General features: G+C 47.6%; 2 protein-coding genes across 3 annotated transcripts; both read right to left on the minus strand.

Moving 5' to 3' along the window:
• Positions 1-112: 112 nt before the first annotated feature.
• Positions 113-8,134, minus strand: AOC2 (amine oxidase copper containing 2). Its single transcript, XM_079796961.1, has 4 exons — positions 3,849-8,134; positions 1,574-1,859; positions 1,209-1,338; positions 113-894 (listed from the first exon to the last, which is right to left on the minus strand). Exons 1-4 carry the CDS (start codon positions 5,434-5,436, stop codon positions 628-630), a joined length of 2,271 nt encoding a protein of 756 aa, XP_079653087.1. The 5' UTR covers positions 5,437-8,134; the 3' UTR covers positions 113-627.
• A 140-nt stretch (positions 8,135-8,274) lies between these two features.
• On the minus strand, positions 8,275-13,580 carry PSME3 (proteasome activator subunit 3). 2 transcript variants are annotated; one of them, XM_079796962.1, is made up of 11 exons: positions 13,293-13,580; positions 12,623-12,655; positions 12,444-12,506; positions 12,148-12,252; positions 10,702-10,750; positions 10,062-10,174; positions 9,748-9,816; positions 9,537-9,604; positions 9,383-9,437; positions 9,169-9,255; positions 8,275-8,511 (listed from the first exon to the last, which is right to left on the minus strand). In XM_079796962.1, the coding sequence occupies exons 1-11, from the start codon at positions 13,332-13,334 to the stop codon at positions 8,431-8,433; spliced, it is 765 nt and encodes a 254-aa protein (XP_079653088.1). In that variant the 5' UTR covers positions 13,335-13,580; the 3' UTR covers positions 8,275-8,430. The 2 variants fall into 2 exon arrangements, with proteins under 2 accessions (XP_079653088.1, XP_079653089.1); XM_079796963.1 differs by lacking the exon at positions 13,293-13,580 and adding an exon at positions 12,756-12,845.
• Positions 13,581-15,606: the final 2,026 nt, after the last annotated feature.

Below are 15,606 nucleotides of genomic sequence, written 5' to 3' on the forward strand. Positions count from 1 at the left end.
TCATAGGTCGACATTCAACCACTGAGCCATGCAGGCTGAGCCATACCATCGATTTTTACAAAATTCTATCTCTTCTTCCATTTCAATGCACCTGATGAAAAAACATCTGGTATAATGGTCACCAAATGTGAACCCTAGCTATTTCTGAGTGGTAGGATTTGTGGTGTTTTTGCTTGAATATTTTTTAAAAATATATTTTTATTTATTTCAGAGAGGAAGGAAGAGGAAGAGATAGAAACATCAATGATGAGAGAGAATCACTGATGGGCTGCCTCCTGCACACCCCCAGTGGGGATCAAGCCGGCAACCCAGGCATGTGTCCTGACTGGAATCTAGCCCTGACCTCCTGGTTCATAGTTCGACACTCAGCCACTGAGCCACATTGGCCCGGCTTGCTTGAATATTTTAATAATAATATCATTTGTATAAATTCATCATTTTTTTAAAAGACACTGGAAATATGAATTAACTAAAAGGATATATGAAGGTTTAGTGTGTGGAGGGGCTGTTTCCTCTGAAACATTAAGAGGGTAGAAGTCAGGGGAGCAGGAATTGGGAACAGAGAGGAAGGTACATATGTCTTAGCACCCACCCACCCTACCTCTGTGTCCCACCATACCCTTGGGGTTAAAAGTCTTGATAAGAGAAAGGGGGCAAGTCTGGAACACAGGCTGCCAGGTGAGGGATGCAGGCCACAGGGTTGACATGGCAGAGCCCAGCATCCTGGCCCTTCTCAAAGTAGACGCTGCCAGGGGAGAAGATGGAGGGGTCCTCATCAAAGAAGTTATAGGGTCGAAGCAAGAAGCCAACTCTGTTCCCCACAGTAACTGTGTTGGGGATATCCTCAGCATGGGGGATGTGTAGGAAGCTGGCTGTAACCCAGGCCACCAGGTCCTGCAGGAAGAAGGAGGAGCTGGAGGACTTTGGAGGTGAGACCCAGAGAATTACCCCTTAGCCACAATCCCCACCCTCCAGCCTCAGCCCTGCTTCCACCTCCTCCCAGCCCCAGGTCCACAAAACGTGGTGATCTCTGTAGGGCGGTCAATATTCCGGAGCTAATCTCACCCCAGGAGGGATGACCCATGTTGGTCATCAGAGAACCCCTTGACTGGAAACACACCACCATCCCTCCAATCCAGGGCCAGGTGTGGGCAGCCAAGACACCAGACACAGAAGAGCCCCTCTCCTCTGTCTCTCCATCTACCAACCTCTCCTAAGAGAGTCTCATTATTGATGAAGTCAGCAAAGGCAATAGTGGGTGTCCAGATGTCATTCTGGTAATAGATGCTGCTGCTCTGTGACTCCTCCTCTTTCCTCCGGGTCACTGCGAGCTGGTATCTGACCAGGAATGTCATAAGAAGGTGGAGTCAGACAATATCAAAGACCTTTCCTGTCCCAGAAACCTTTTGGATCAGATTCAGTGTGACCATTTCCCATCCCATATCTATTTGGATCTGAGAGGAGGTACAGGGGTGGATAGTAAGCCAAGAATAGTGAGTGGGGGTCTCCAAGAGCTGGGATGGGGAAGGGGACCAGTTCTTCCCTACCACCCAGTGCCCAGGGCCCTCCTCACCTCCCCCAGCTGAGGGCCTTCTCCATGTCACTCTCCAGGGGCATGTGTATGCCGAGGGGGCTGTGGATCTGGATTCGGTACCCGCGCTGGTGACCCCAGGCATTAGTCTGGTTGCCAGCCAGGTAAATGTAGCGAGGAAGGGGATTTCCCAATGAAAAGGCTGTCAGATCCTCCCTTCCCAGGACCTGGCGAGTCAGCTGTGGACGCTGAAGTTGGTGCTCTGGACTCCAAGGGGCTGCCACAGGTTTAAACACCACGTCTTCAGCTACCACCCAGTTTTTCAGCCCTGCCAGGGTGAGGGGAGGGAGAGGAGTTCCATACCAGGTAAGACAGGCTCCTCATAGCCCCCACCATGAACACTGCACCAGCCTGACAAAGGGCAGCAAAACTCATCAGAGAGCACTCCATGCTGGAAGCCAGAAGCTCTAGATTTGGGAGCTAGCCCATCTTCTTCAACGCTGCCCTGTCCAATACAGTTACTGCCAGTCACAAGTGGCTATTTGCATTTAAATTAAACATTCAGCTCCTCAGTCACACTAGCCACATTTCAAGTGCTCAACGGCCACATGTGGCCAGTGGCTACTGTATTGGACAATGCAGATATAGAACATTTCCATTACTGCGGAAAGTTCTAGTAGCACTGGTCTACCCTTGGACAAATTATTTGCTTCTTTGATTCTCATTTTCCGAATCTCTACACTGGACATAATTACAGCTGTTCTATGGTTGAGCTCTGTAAATGGAAAAACACACGCAGGTGGCTAGTAACTATGAAAGGGACATTTGTCTTGGAGAAGCTGCCTGGAAAAACCCAATCCCCTTCCATGGTGCCCTGCACACCCCTCTCAGCTCTGAGAATTTGCTTTCTTTCTCTCGACAAGGTGGGGACCACTTTCAGTGTTTTTCAGAAGTGAATAGATTTATGTCCTTAAATTGTCTGAGAACTCCTTGGAACTCTATTGCATTGATAACCTGAACTCATCACCCCACTCGGCACCTGATCATATCCTTGGACTCAGTTACTTTAAACAGGAAAGTAACTATGCAGACAGCTGGCTCAGGGGGCACTCTGCTAAAGCCGGTGCCTCTGCTGGTCTCTGTGCACAGGGGCCTGACACGGCCGCCAGCCCACAGCACCAGCCTGTGCTGTGCCCACCAGGGACCCATAAATGTCACTTGATTTTACTTCCTGACAAGGCTCTCTGGTACCAAAAATGCTGGAGAAACTTCAAATCAGAAAAGTCATATTCTAAATATGTCAAAGAATTGTTAATATGCCTTTCAACCATGCTATTTTCTTAGTTCTTCCTCCCCTCTGCCTCCACATCACCCCCACAGGAACACCGCCCCGACCCCTCCACTCCCACACACACAGTCATGTCTTTATACCCAGGAGAATAAGAAAATGTTTCACAAGAAATATCCTTAGTTATAGCACATTATACTTGGATAATCACTTTCTGTCTCATCTCCCCCCACCCTCAACTTCCCTAACTGTAATAGGGAGAGGGGCTGGTGGATTTCTAATTTTCTTTCTGGGTCTAATTGTCTGACTTGATAAGCTGGTTATTTTCTGTTCCCGACAAAACGTGTCAGGAGCAGCAAGTCCTCTGTGCTCTGAGCCCTACTTGAGAATTTCCTTTCTACACTTGCAAGCCTACTATGCCATGCCACCAGAGCGCCCATTGTGATGCCATGTGCTGACAGGAATGGGATGCCCCCCTCCCCAGAAGGATGGGGCCACTATCCTGTATCACTAGTTGTCTGAAATCCTGTGGAGCAACTCCCATCTAGCACCCCCCTTCTCATGCCCCAGAACCACCTCTCCTCTGAAAACCTCTCGAGATGGACTGCTTCCTACCTCTGCTCAGGTCCCTGCTTTCCCCTCCACCACTGACTCAGAATTAGGAAGAAAGCAGAGCCCCAACTCTAGTCCCATTCAGCCTTAGGGCCAATTCACCACGCACACTGTCACCCGAGGTTAAGGTAGACAGGCACAGCTTTACATTAAACTAATTTCACAATGGCGGCAAGTCAGAGGGGCTGGATGATCGCAGCTTGGCAGAGGAACCCTGTCTACCTTCTGCCAGACTCAGTAAGCCCAGTATTTCAGACTGACTGCAGCTGAATACACTTAAATCAGTCTGTGCTCTGTTGCCACAATGAATTGTGGAGCTGGAATGCTCCTCTACTCTTCAGGCTTGATCTGGGGATGAGGAGTCTCTGTTCCCTCTGCCCCATCCCAACTCTCAATCTTAATTCCCTGAACACTCACCTGCTACATCCAGGTCCAGCTTGAAGTGGAAGGCATGCGTGTGCACCGTCCCCAGCACTCGTTCCCCCACACGGTTCCCAAAGAGGAGGCTTCCCTCTCCCCCACTCAGGAAAGCTGTGTTGACAAAGCCTGTGGCATGGACCCGCCCTTCAAGCGCCCCATTTGGGTAAAACACAAAGTCCCAAATGTAGTCATAGTTGCCTACAGATGACACCGACCTGACTACAACAGCGGAGCTGGCCAAACCACCGTAGAAATGACTCTGAAGGTGATTATAGTGCCTTCGAAGGGGTAGTCCTTGGGCCTCCTCAAATATACACACAGCCCCTGGGAGCAGCTGGACGGTCCCTTTGCCCACTAATATATGGATGTCCACCATTGTAGATTGATAGGGGCAGTCCACGCCCCGCACCAAGCCCCGGCTGTTTCGGCCAAGTCCATAGCTGCTATCCAAGTATCGGGTCATCATTGTCTTGGGTGAATCAGCACCATAGATAGACACACACTCCTGGACACTGACTTCATAGGCCACTCGCTCACCCCGGAACCGAATGTCAAAAATCCTCATGCCACTAAACACCCCATGACCAAAAGTAAATGTCCAGAGGGAGGACACCACCAGGTTCCCTTGTACACTGTATTGGGAGCCCTGGGGTGAGAACTGAAGAGGTGGAAGAGGACCTGGGGGGACCCGAGACCTCAGGGATGAAGCCCCATTTGGCAGGGGCAGAGGAACTCTGACCACTTCCAGCCGGCCAGCCTTAAACTCCCTTTCCAACTGGCTCAAGTCTGCATAGTAGCGCCCAAGGTAGAAGACCTGCTGGACAGCCCAGCGAGCAGGGTCCAGGGCCCTGTGGTCCAGCAGTAGCTCCAGCCCCACTGGGTGTAGGAAAATCCCAACACCTGAGATGTTATGGTGGAGGGCCATCCAGGTGGTACGGTCTCCTGAGCGCAAGCCACTAGGAGTGGCCTGCAGAGGTGCCAAGGTGGAGCCATTGTAGTTGAAGACCGAAGCAAGGAAGACTGGTGCCTTGGGTAGCTCCACCTCTTTCAAATGCTTCCACATCTGGGCAAACTCAGTTCTCAGCATGGGACGTCGGTGATAGGGCAGGGGGCCCCCATGACGCTCCACAGTCACATCCCGCATGTAGGAGGGGTGTGGCAGTGGTCCCACCACCAGCTCACTCACGTTGGGCTGGGGTTGTCCGCCAAAGAAGACGATGGCCAGTGCCTCACGAGCAGGCGGGGGGCTCCCCCTGTCCAGGTGAGCCAGGGCTGCAGCCTTGGGGGGCAGCTGCAGCTCCACGGAGAAGATGCAGTTGTCTGATGGGCGGGCCTGGGCTGCATCCACCAGGCCTGGCCCCAGCTGCTGGGTCAGAAAGCTCATCACAGCCATCAGCTCCTCTGGGCTCAGGTCTGCAAACAGCTGGCTCTGGCCAGGGTGTGTCCAGTGCTGGGCACTGTGGGATTCAGAGGGGCAGCGGGGAGGTTGGCTGGAACCCCCTTGGCTGGACAGCAAGACATAGGCCAGGGCAAAGATGGTAATGAGGGACAGTGCCAGGAACACGAGGACTACCTTGACATTCATGGTGAGTGCTGAGAGTTGAAATGAGAGTCCTACCAGCTGCTTCTTCCAGTTACTGACATCAAATCAGGGTTTATATTCAGTAGGATGGATAGGAATGGAGAAAACTCCACCCTGTGGGTTGAACAGGAAATTTCTGACCTTGATTTATATAATTCTGTTCCAATTTTCTGTTCTGTGGTTTGGCCCAAAGCACTACTTCCATGTGCATGGCATCTCCCCTGCCCCTGAACTATTGGCAGCATGATTTCCATCATTTAGACCAGATTAGAGGGCATTTGAAGTACCGCTGAACTGCACCTTCCACTCAAAATGGGTCTGAGAATAATGCAAATCTCAGACGCCCAATCAAGTCCTGTGTGCTGAATGCAGCCACCAAAAATGTCCATTTTCCACCCTCCTGGCAGGCACTATCCCCCAATATTTCCAGGATCTACTGCCTAGTTCAGCAGTAAGCACTGTGCTCAGCCAGTTGCCTAAGGTTAAGCCCCTGATCCGTAGTCTTAGGCCTCTTCTATCTAGTTAGTGAGAAAGGAAGAGTGGTGGAGGCCTGAGCTTGGCAGTCAGATTTCCAGGTCCCTATGCTGTGACCTCAGGGGAGGTACTAGCATGAATCTATGTCCTCACCTACAAATGGATAAAACTACCTTATAGATTCATGAAGACTAAATGTGATCATGCATATCAAGTGCTTAGCAGAGCCTAACACAGGGTAGGCATTCGAAAATTGTTACCTACTGATTATTTCTGAAACAGAACAGAGCAGATGTTCCTCCATTGTTTAAGACCTAAAATCTCTTTTTGCAGAGGCAATGAGGGAATCATTGGATACCAGAAGGCTACGTTACAAGGTGGAAGTTGAGGAAACTTTATTTCAGAGGGAGGTAGAGTCCTAGACAGCCCTCCAAGTCATTTGAAAACCAAAACCAAGAGCCCCCTGGCATCTCCTTAAGAAATTTAAGACATTATTCTGAGGGGAGAATTAGTATAAGGTAACAAGAATGACACGGTAGGATGCGCCTTGAACCAGGTGATTCCCAAGTGGAACTAGAGCAGCCTCTACTGGCAGTTCATGGGTATCACTGGGGAAGGAAGGAAGGAAGGAACTGGGATCTTGTTTCGGGTTGAGACAGAAGGCAGCTTATATTTGGGAAGAGCACTCTCTCTTTCACATAATTCAGGCTTAATACAAATGAAGGACCCACTTTTGCCTCTTGGTAGGCAGAAACCTCAATCTTTCCATTATTCCAGAAAAAAAGGGGAAGCATAATTGGTATAAAAACACCCAATAGGATGGCTGGTGGTGTATGTGGAGATGGGTATCCCGATGCGCACGCATATGAGTATGGGTACGTCCCTAGCCACCAGAGCATCTCACCAGGGTCTGCGGCTTTAGAAAGAGGTCAAAGTACCTATATTTTTAATAATTTCTTGACATGGTAAAAGAATTTTACATTACGATCCAAGGGTGGTGGGGTGAGAAGGGGCAGAACAATCCAACAAACAAAAAGGGAAACAGAAATGCATGGTGGAAGGGATCTGAAGGGTGGGTAGGGGCATTGCCCAACTAAAATGCAATTGGTTTGTTACTGAGTACTATTCGTGGGAAGACAGCATCCTGACTCCTTCTCTATATAGCATGTTGGGAGTAAAAATGATGCATCCAGGTGGAAATATGATTAGGGGTTGGAAGACAGACAGGGGAAGAATAAGTCAGAAATAGACACTGAGAGAGTCACTGGCTGGCTGGCTGCAAATACTGACTCTCCAGTAGTGATAGAATAAAAAAGTGGGGGATAGCTCTGGAAGATTCGAGAGATAGGGGGCAACTCTTCTATGGTTTTGACTTGCCCAGCAGATTTCCACATACACACGTGTACTTGCCTGTGTTTGCATGCACACACATATACACATAAGTGACTGCTTTCCCTGGAAGCACAATACTATAAATAAGAAATATTTTTCCCAAAGGAAAAGCCCAGGAGGAGCAGCAGCAGCTGGTCCTCACAGTTAAAGACACCCCCGCCCCAAATTACAACTGGTCTGGAAAGAGGCAGTCAGGAGTCAGAGGACTGGCCTTTGCAATAATGCCCAAAAGGACCCGAGTCACAGAGAAAGGAGCCTTCCCCAATCCCTCTGCTTCTCGCCTCTTGGTTCTCCTCCAACTCAATAGCCTCTGGGTACCAAGAGGCCACAATATCAGGAGACGATGGGCCCCGGTGGATGATGACTGAGACAACTATCACCTCCTGAATAGTGTGTGTGTGTGTGTGTGTGTGTGTGTGTGTAACAGGGTTTGTGGGGGAAGGCGGGGGGAGTGTCAGGTAACAGAGTAGGAAGCAGATGTGTGCATGTCTGTATGTGCGTGTCAATCATGCACATATGTGTATGTGAAAATTCTACTTATAAAAACATCTGAAGGACTTAGGGACTTAGCCAAGGTCTATGGTGCTTCTTCTCATGTATGTAAATGGAAAACCTGAAGTCATCACCAGGACAACTGGGACAGGGAGGATCCAATATCCCACATTGGCAAGAGACACTAACCTTATATCAGAAGAAAGGAGCTAGCCTCCCTGACCCCAGATCCTAGAAAAAAACAAAACCTAGCACTTTCCTTTCAGTTCCCTCAGCTCCTAACAAACTAATCATCAAAAGGAAAAAAACACAAAGCCCAAGACAAAGAAGGGGGTGGGGAAAGAAAACACAAGTATTCTGGTGCCAATATCTTATGCACACAAACCTGGAGTTCTCCAGAAATTAGAACAGCTCAGGTGTGGGGTATTAGGGAAGGAAATAGAAGAGTTCCTGAGGCCTGAAAAAAGAGGTAAACACGTCACAGAACTACATGAGAGTTTCATTAGACTCTAACTAAAAACAGAGAGAGGTGTGATTACTATTTCCAGCCAGTTTCCCCGTCACGATAGTCATGTAACAAACCAAGGCAATGTCGGTCTTGAGCCAGACTCACAGAGTCCCCTGGCCCTGGCCCTGGCCTCAGTACAGTGTCTCTGCATTGCTGCTCCGGGGCCGTTTGATCTTCTCAATATTTTTCAGGATCATGTCATGTAGGGTGACCTGGGAGAGGAGAGATCAGAGAATCACACATCTGTTCTACCTCTACCTCAAAAAGAAAAGATCCCTCCCAACCAATTACCCAAGTAATCATTTACATAATCCCCTTCTCACTCATTTGAACCTGAAATCAATGTGGTTGCTCCACCTCTCTTATACCCCCAAACTAGGTATACCTGGGTATTTCCAAGTTCCCGAGTGTCTAATAATAACTAACATTTGTTGCACACTTAACATAACAAGAAGTGCACTGGGTCCTTTAATGTATTATCTCACAAATTTTTTTAAACCATGTTTGTGCAGTAGATACTCATATAAGTTTCATTTTAGAGATGAAGAAACCTTGAAGTCTGAGGTTAAACAACTTCCCCAAGGCCACACATTACAGGTAGAGCTGGTTCCAAACCTAAGTATGTCTGACTAACAACTTCATCTTCACCTCTGTACTATATTGCACTCCCTCTCATCCAGGTGGAAAGAAGGAAGATGCCCAGCTATATACCCTCAACTCCACAGTTCTCGACACTTGGTTGATAAGCAGAACTCGTTTTATCAATTTTACCTCCGTCCCCGCTCTCGACCCACAGAGAGTGGCAAGAAATTTATCACCAGAACTAAGAAAAGCCAGGGCAACTGTTGGCAGGGATCGAGGTTACTTACATATTGATTCCTTAGTTCTGATATGATGAGACGGAGGCTGATATATTCTTTCTCATCAATCTCTGTGACGGTTCGGCGATAGTCCTCCTGAAAGAAAGGGCAGAGAAAAGGCTCGTTCCCAAGACCGAACTATCCACAGTCAGCTCTTTCCCAGTAACAGTCACTCCTCCCTACCCTACCACTTCCACCCTCAGGCCACAAAACCCTTACTTACCACATGGGGATATTTAGCTATTTTAGAAACCAATTTGGCTCTTGTAATATAATATCTGGAAGGAGAAAAAAGAAGAGGAAGCTGCAGGAGACTCTGGACAGTGCTTACCACCTCACCAGCCCCCAATTCCTGGGCCAAGCCCAAGCAGCCCTACCTAGAAATCTGGTCCAGATAAGATGCAGCTTCACTCTCAACAGTCCTTAGTTCTGCAACTGTCTCCTCCTGAAAAACAACGACAAACAAAAAACACGGTGAGTCAAAATCACTTCCACATTACTCCACAACGAATCAAAGAAAAAGGAAAAGCAAACAAAGCAGGGGAGATGAGAGTATCCCTCAAACCTTCCCTTCCAGTACGTAATTACCTGAATAGATACCCCGAAGTTGTTCCCATCTTCTATCCTAGGAATCAGGAGCTGTACCCACATTTTGACCTGCAGGGTAAAAAGACCACAATATATATGAGGACCAAGGCTTGAGGAACATGGCTTTTTCTACTGATGCCATGAAGTATACAATTCATGCTGCTGGGGCCAGATGCCAGGAGCACAGGAGCCAAGATACTTAGTCTGCCAACACCCATATCACCTCCATGCCTCCAGCCCCACCATCCATGATTTCTCATAGTTCAAGCCAGGCTGTCTGAAGTCAGCCCATAGGTCACTAGCCCCTGCCTCACCGTGTTGCATTTCTCAATCAGCAGCCGGATCTCAGGTTTCACTTTCTCAATAATGTCCACCAGCTGCTGGTTGCTTTTTAGCATCCCATTGGGCATCACAAACACCTTGGTTCCTGGCAAGGACATGAAGAAGGCCAAATGATTGGGGTGGGGGCCAGGATATAGCATCCTCCACCCTTCCCTCTTCTTCCCCAGATTCATGAAATGCTATGACCTCTGCCTTTTATCTGTCACAACAAATACTGACACCACCAACAGAACCAAAGAGAACATATGGATTAACAAATGAGCGTCTAAAATACGCCCAAAGTCTAAAGAATAAGGAAATTAAAATATGCTCTAAAGACTTAATGTACCAACTATTATTAAAGAGGAAAAAAATAACATGGAACTGGGACTCCTGTGAAAACTCTGCAATAGGTAGTGCAAATCCTTTCCTTTGGCCAGTTTACACTAAGTTAAACCCTCCCTTTTTACAGGAAAATTAGGTTCAGGGTGCTAAATAATGACCACATTTGGAAGACCTGAGAATGCTAACTCTGGGAAATAAAATCAGATCCTGCTTCCAGGCCAGAACACTAGACCCATCTGCTTCTCAAGGCTGTAAGCCAGAGGGTAGATGGGGTAGGGTAGCTCTTACCTTGAAAGGCCTCTTCACACTCATCCAACCTTCGCTTTTTGTAAGTGGGCTAAGGAAACAGACAGAAATTAGCCTACTCTGAACATTCACATCCCTATCACAAGTTATACTTTAAGCAAGTTTAATCCCTTCTTTGACACCATAAATTATCCTATCCTATATAATAAAAGGCTAATATGCAAATCGACCTAAGGCAGAATGACCCGTCGCTATGACACACAGTGACCACCAGGGGGAAGACTCTCAATGCAGGAGTTGCCCCCTGGTGGTCAGTGAGCTCTCACAGGAGGAGCGCTGCTCAGCTAGAAGCTGGGCTCACGGCTGGTGAGCGAAAAGCTAAGGATGTCCGACTGACGGCTTAGGCTTAGGACACACCCCGAGGGCTCCCAGACTGTGAGAGGGCGCACTGGGCCTCTAGTCTTATTAATTTATGCAAGTTACTAAGTACATAAAAGGCTTTAAGAAAAGGTTCTCTAGTTGTAAGACCAACCTTTCAAGAAATATAACACATTAAGCAACGAGAGGCATAGCCAGCAATTTTCAATCTTTTCCATCTCCTGGCACAAAAACTAATTACTAAAATTCTGTGGCACACCAAAAATATATTTTTTGCCTATCTGACCCAAAACAAGGCATAATTTTGATTCATTCACACTGGATGCCATTGTTGTGTTGGCTGTGTCATTTTTTTAATTTGCCAGTCTAAGGGGAAAGAGGTCAGTGCTCCTGACTAAATAGTCAGGAATTGCATGTTTTCAAAATTCTTACAGTACATCAGTTGAAACTGGCTACTATAAACAATAGGAAAAAAGAACCTTTCAGTGGAGGGTAAAGATAATTAAGGGAATATATATAAATCTGCTGGTTCCACAAAGAAACACAATATTCAATCAACAAACACATACTTAGCACCTGTTATGTACCAGAAACAATGCTAGGTGCTGGGAATACAAAGATGATTAAGACAGTTTCTGCTTTCCAGAACTAACAAGTTTTAACAAGGAGACAATAATGCAGACAAAGAACAATGCAGTGTCATCAGTGTTACAGAATGTGAACATTACTAGATAAGGACTAGGTAATAAAGATGCCCAGCAAAGACAGGGACTACAGTTATATATCAAGAAGGACTGCTCATTCAATAAGACTCAAGACATTGAAACATGGAACAGATAAGAAAAAGTCTTGCTTAGAGCCATGGAAACAGACCAGATAACCCTGTAGCTATTAACACTCACTCTCACAGAGTAGCATTAGCAAATTCACCTCATGCTATAAGTGAAAATCAGGATCTAAAGGGGGTGTACTGGAGTCATCATGTCTGTAAGAGCCCTCATTCCCAGATCTAAATCCTACTGTCTCCTTTGTACATGTTCAAACTGACCAGGGAATAGAGGACAGAGAACCTATTGCTACAGAAGACAAAGATAAATATAGGACACTTACACCATCCAGTCCATCGTGGCTATTGGTGAGAAGAATGGGGTCAGGGACAGGGAGATTCATGTCTGAGTGGATCTGAGTTAGGTCATGAATGTTTAGGATTGGTTCCTGAAAAAGAGACGCCCACCCCCCAACATTAGTCTTTTCAAGATGAACAAATAAATATTTCATGTGAAGGGCAAGATATGAGAGCGCTTTACAGTACAAAACAAAATGGAACCAACACATGATTTGTCCCATTTGACGGAAAGATCAGGGCCCCCCCAAAATTGGGAAATCTGAGGAAAAGGGTCTCTCACCTTCAAAAAACTATCAAGTTCTAACAACTTCTTTGGGAAAAAATTTGCCACCAAGTCTTCTGCCTAAAGGTGAGAAGAAATGCATTAAAATTGTGGGATGGTATCTCTCAGCAGTTATCTCCCCTTTGGGAAACTCCCAATTGTTAACCAACACTCATTTTGCTATTTATTTCACTCACCTCACTTGTGATCCGCTCCCTGAAAGAATCAACCTGAAATTAACAAAGAGCAATTCAGTAAGAGCAAGTCAGTACCTGGCAACAGAGGTTAGGGCCGGATAGGGAAACCCAAATCTAGCTGTCTTTCCCTCACCTTGTAATTGTAGTGAGAAGCTGAGAGGCCCCCAGACTGCAAGTACTTTATTTTTTTGAGGACCCATTTCTCCATCTCAGGAGAGGGAAGCAGGGCTTGAGGGCAGCACTCACCTGTCTTCCCTCTCTCCCTCCCTGTGTGTGAGGCGGTCTGAATTTGTGAGCAGGTAGATAGGGGAGGTGTGAGCTCACAAACGTGCCAGCTCCCTTTCAGCCCTAAGATACGAGGCAGGCCTGACTCCAAGGACAGCGGCAGCGTCCGGAGGCGGGGCGGGGGAACTTCCAGCTGTCACTAGCCTCAAGCACTGAATCCACCACGTGTCCGCGGGCTCTCCATCACCAGACAAGGCACAGAAAGCCACCCTATATCATCCTCTCCCTTGATGCGGTCTCCGGGAAGTGGGGGGGAGGGCTGGGCTGAGCGGAAGCTCAGAGCTGGTGTCCCCAGGGAGACAAAGACGCCATGGGGAGTAGGGAGCCGGTCAGAGTGCTCCGAGATCGAAGCGAGGGGTAAGGAAGCCCTGACCGGTGTCGCTACCTTGAGCTTCACTTCCTGATCCACCTTCAGCAACGAGGCCATGGCCGGGCAGGGCCGTGTTCGCTCCGCTGGAGACCGGAGGCGCTGTGGGCTCCGGGGAGGGGTCAGAGGGACGGGAGTTAATTCGGCTTCTCTCGGGACGCGGCTGCCCTCGCTGGCTCACAGGCTGCTCACTTGCTCGCTCGCTCCCTCCCTCTGTGCCGCCTGCCCGCCCGCCCGCCTGCTGCCTGCTGCTGGATGCCTGCTTGCACTATCGCTTGCCCTCCCGGCTTTCGCCGCTCACGCCGGAAGTTACGTCACAGCCAAGCGCCGGGGCTCCGGCGTGGACGGGCACGTGCTTTGCGCAGCCGCACTGAGGTTTGGTTCTCGGCTCTCCTTCCAGGTCCGTATCCCCCGAGTTCCAGTGCTGGGTAAGAGGAGAGTTCGAGGGAGGGTGGCGGGGGCTGGTTTACTGAGAACGGAGCCCCAGAGAGACTCGGGAGCTGTTTGGCTCTCCGCTAGCTCGTCGGCACCAGCCTTCACCGAAGGAACCTAATGAGCCCTGCAGTTTGGAGGACCGGACCGACGACGGCGTCGCACCCCAAGTGACGTCAGACCGAGGAAGCTGGCGGTCCCGGCTCGGAGTTCAGGAATCTAGTCTAGGATTCCTGCTGCCTCCTCCCGTTGGCCGAAGAAGCTCTAGTGCCAAACAGAGGACAAGGTCTGTTGTACCAGGCGTCCTCACCTTTCTCCGTCACTTACTCATACACTCAGACATTGGAGATCCACGGCCTGATGGGCAGATTGACCCCCAGAGTGGGGTAGGCTACACAGTGATGCCACTAAATCCCGGAACAGAACCCAGATCTCCTGACTTCTAGGACAATGCTGTATCCATTTTCCTAATGGAAGGCAAATATCATGTCTCCACTCACCCTTTTTTTTTTTTCTCTCCCCTTCTTTTTTCAGTTTGTCTATGAACTGGTTATTTCGCTAAATAAAATGAGTCAGGACACTGGGCTAGGCTCTGGGACAACACTGCCTCAGAGCCTAGAAATATAATGTGAGTCACTTAATGTAAGTTAAAATCTTCTAGTAGCCACATTAAAAAGTAAAACCGGTGAAGTTCATTTTAATTATATATTTAACCTAGTTTCGCCAAATGTTATTTAAACACGTAATATTTAAAAATATTAATAAGATCATATACGTTTTTTTCTCATACCAAGTCTTCAAAATCCAGTATGAGTTTTACACTCACTGCACATCTCAATTCAGAGGAGCCACATTTGCAGTACTGAATAGCCACAAGTGACTAGTGGCTCCTGTATTGAACAGCACAGCTCTGGGATATCAAAGGTAAACAAAACTCAAATTCTCTGATCTCATGGGGATTAATACTGGGGAAAGACACCAGAAAGTAAACTGAAAATATGACAAAATTTAATAAATGTTAGGAAACAACTGATAAAGAGAATAGCATGGGTTTTATTGAAGACATTGAAAGACTGGGGGTGGGGGGGAGAGTAGAGAGCTGGGAGTGGGGTGGGGAGGGTTGTTAGGAAACAAATTGGATTAAGTGCAAAAGCAGGTCATCTGATTTATATTTTGGGGTCACTACTATTGCTAAACATTTATTCTGGTCAGGCCTCTGTGCTAAGTGCAAGGGAAATGGGTATATGCAGTTAAATGAAGTGCAACTGACTATGGCCTTTGGAATCAGGGAGAGACCTGGCTTCACATCCCACCTCAGCTCTTTACTAACTGCTATCTTGATAAAATTACTGAAATGCTGAGTCTCAATTCCCTCATCTGTCAAGTTTTATTTTAACCACTATTAATAAATATATGTAATTCTGTAGGGTTGTGAGTATTGGAAATCATACATATTTAAAAGAATCTGGACACAAGGCAGGCACTACATACATAGTAGCTATTGTCAAATAAGCTACATGTTAATGTTTAGCATGAAAAGGTTATTCTTTAAACTATGTAATTAACATCCCTGCTTTCAGATTCAAAAAAAGTCCTTTTCCATTATTCAAGACTAAGTACAATATAGCCCATACTACCCATCTTGCTTAACATGTTTCTCCCTTTTTCCTCTGTTTTCTTTTTTTTTTTAATCCTCACCCGAGTTATGTTTTACTGGATTTATAGAGACAGGAGGGGGGGCGGGGACATCCATTTGTGAGAGAAACATGGATCGGTTGCCTCCTGTATGCACCCCCACCGAGGATTGAACCCACAACCTAGGTATGTGCCCTGTCAGGGAATCGAACCAGAAGCCTTTCTGTGTACTGGTCGACACCCAACCAACTGTCATCCCTCTGTT

This window comes from Cnephaeus nilssonii, assembly GCF_951640355.1.
Source record: "Cnephaeus nilssonii genome assembly, chromosome: 19".
Lineage (NCBI taxonomy): Eukaryota > Metazoa > Chordata > Mammalia > Chiroptera > Vespertilionidae > Cnephaeus > Cnephaeus nilssonii.

Bases quoted from the DNA above. Each gene is read 5' to 3' on its own strand.
- PSME3 (XM_079796963.1), bottom strand. From the start codon at position 12,830: ATGGAGAAATGGGTCCTCAAAAAAATAAAGTACTTGCAGTCTGGGGGC. The intron at 12,656-12,755 runs GTGAGGGAAAGA...TGTTAATTTCAG, and splicing joins CTTCTCACTACAATTACAAG to GTTGATTCTTTCAGGGAGCG. The intron at 9,256-9,382 runs GTAAGTAAGGGT...CCTTTCTTTCAG, and splicing joins TAGCTAAATATCCCCATGTG to GAGGACTATCGCCGAACCGT.
- AOC2 (XM_079796961.1), bottom strand. From the start codon at position 5,436: ATGAATGTCAAGGTAGTCCTCGTGTTCCTGGCACTGTCCCTCATTACC. The intron at 1,860-3,848 runs GTGAGTGTTCAG...TCACCCTGGCAG, and splicing joins GCTGGACCTGGATGTAGCAG to GGCTGAAAAACTGGGTGGTA. The intron at 895-1,208 runs GTTGGTAGATGG...TTCTTCCTGCAG, and splicing joins ATGAGACTCTCTTAGGAGAG to GACCTGGTGGCCTGGGTTAC.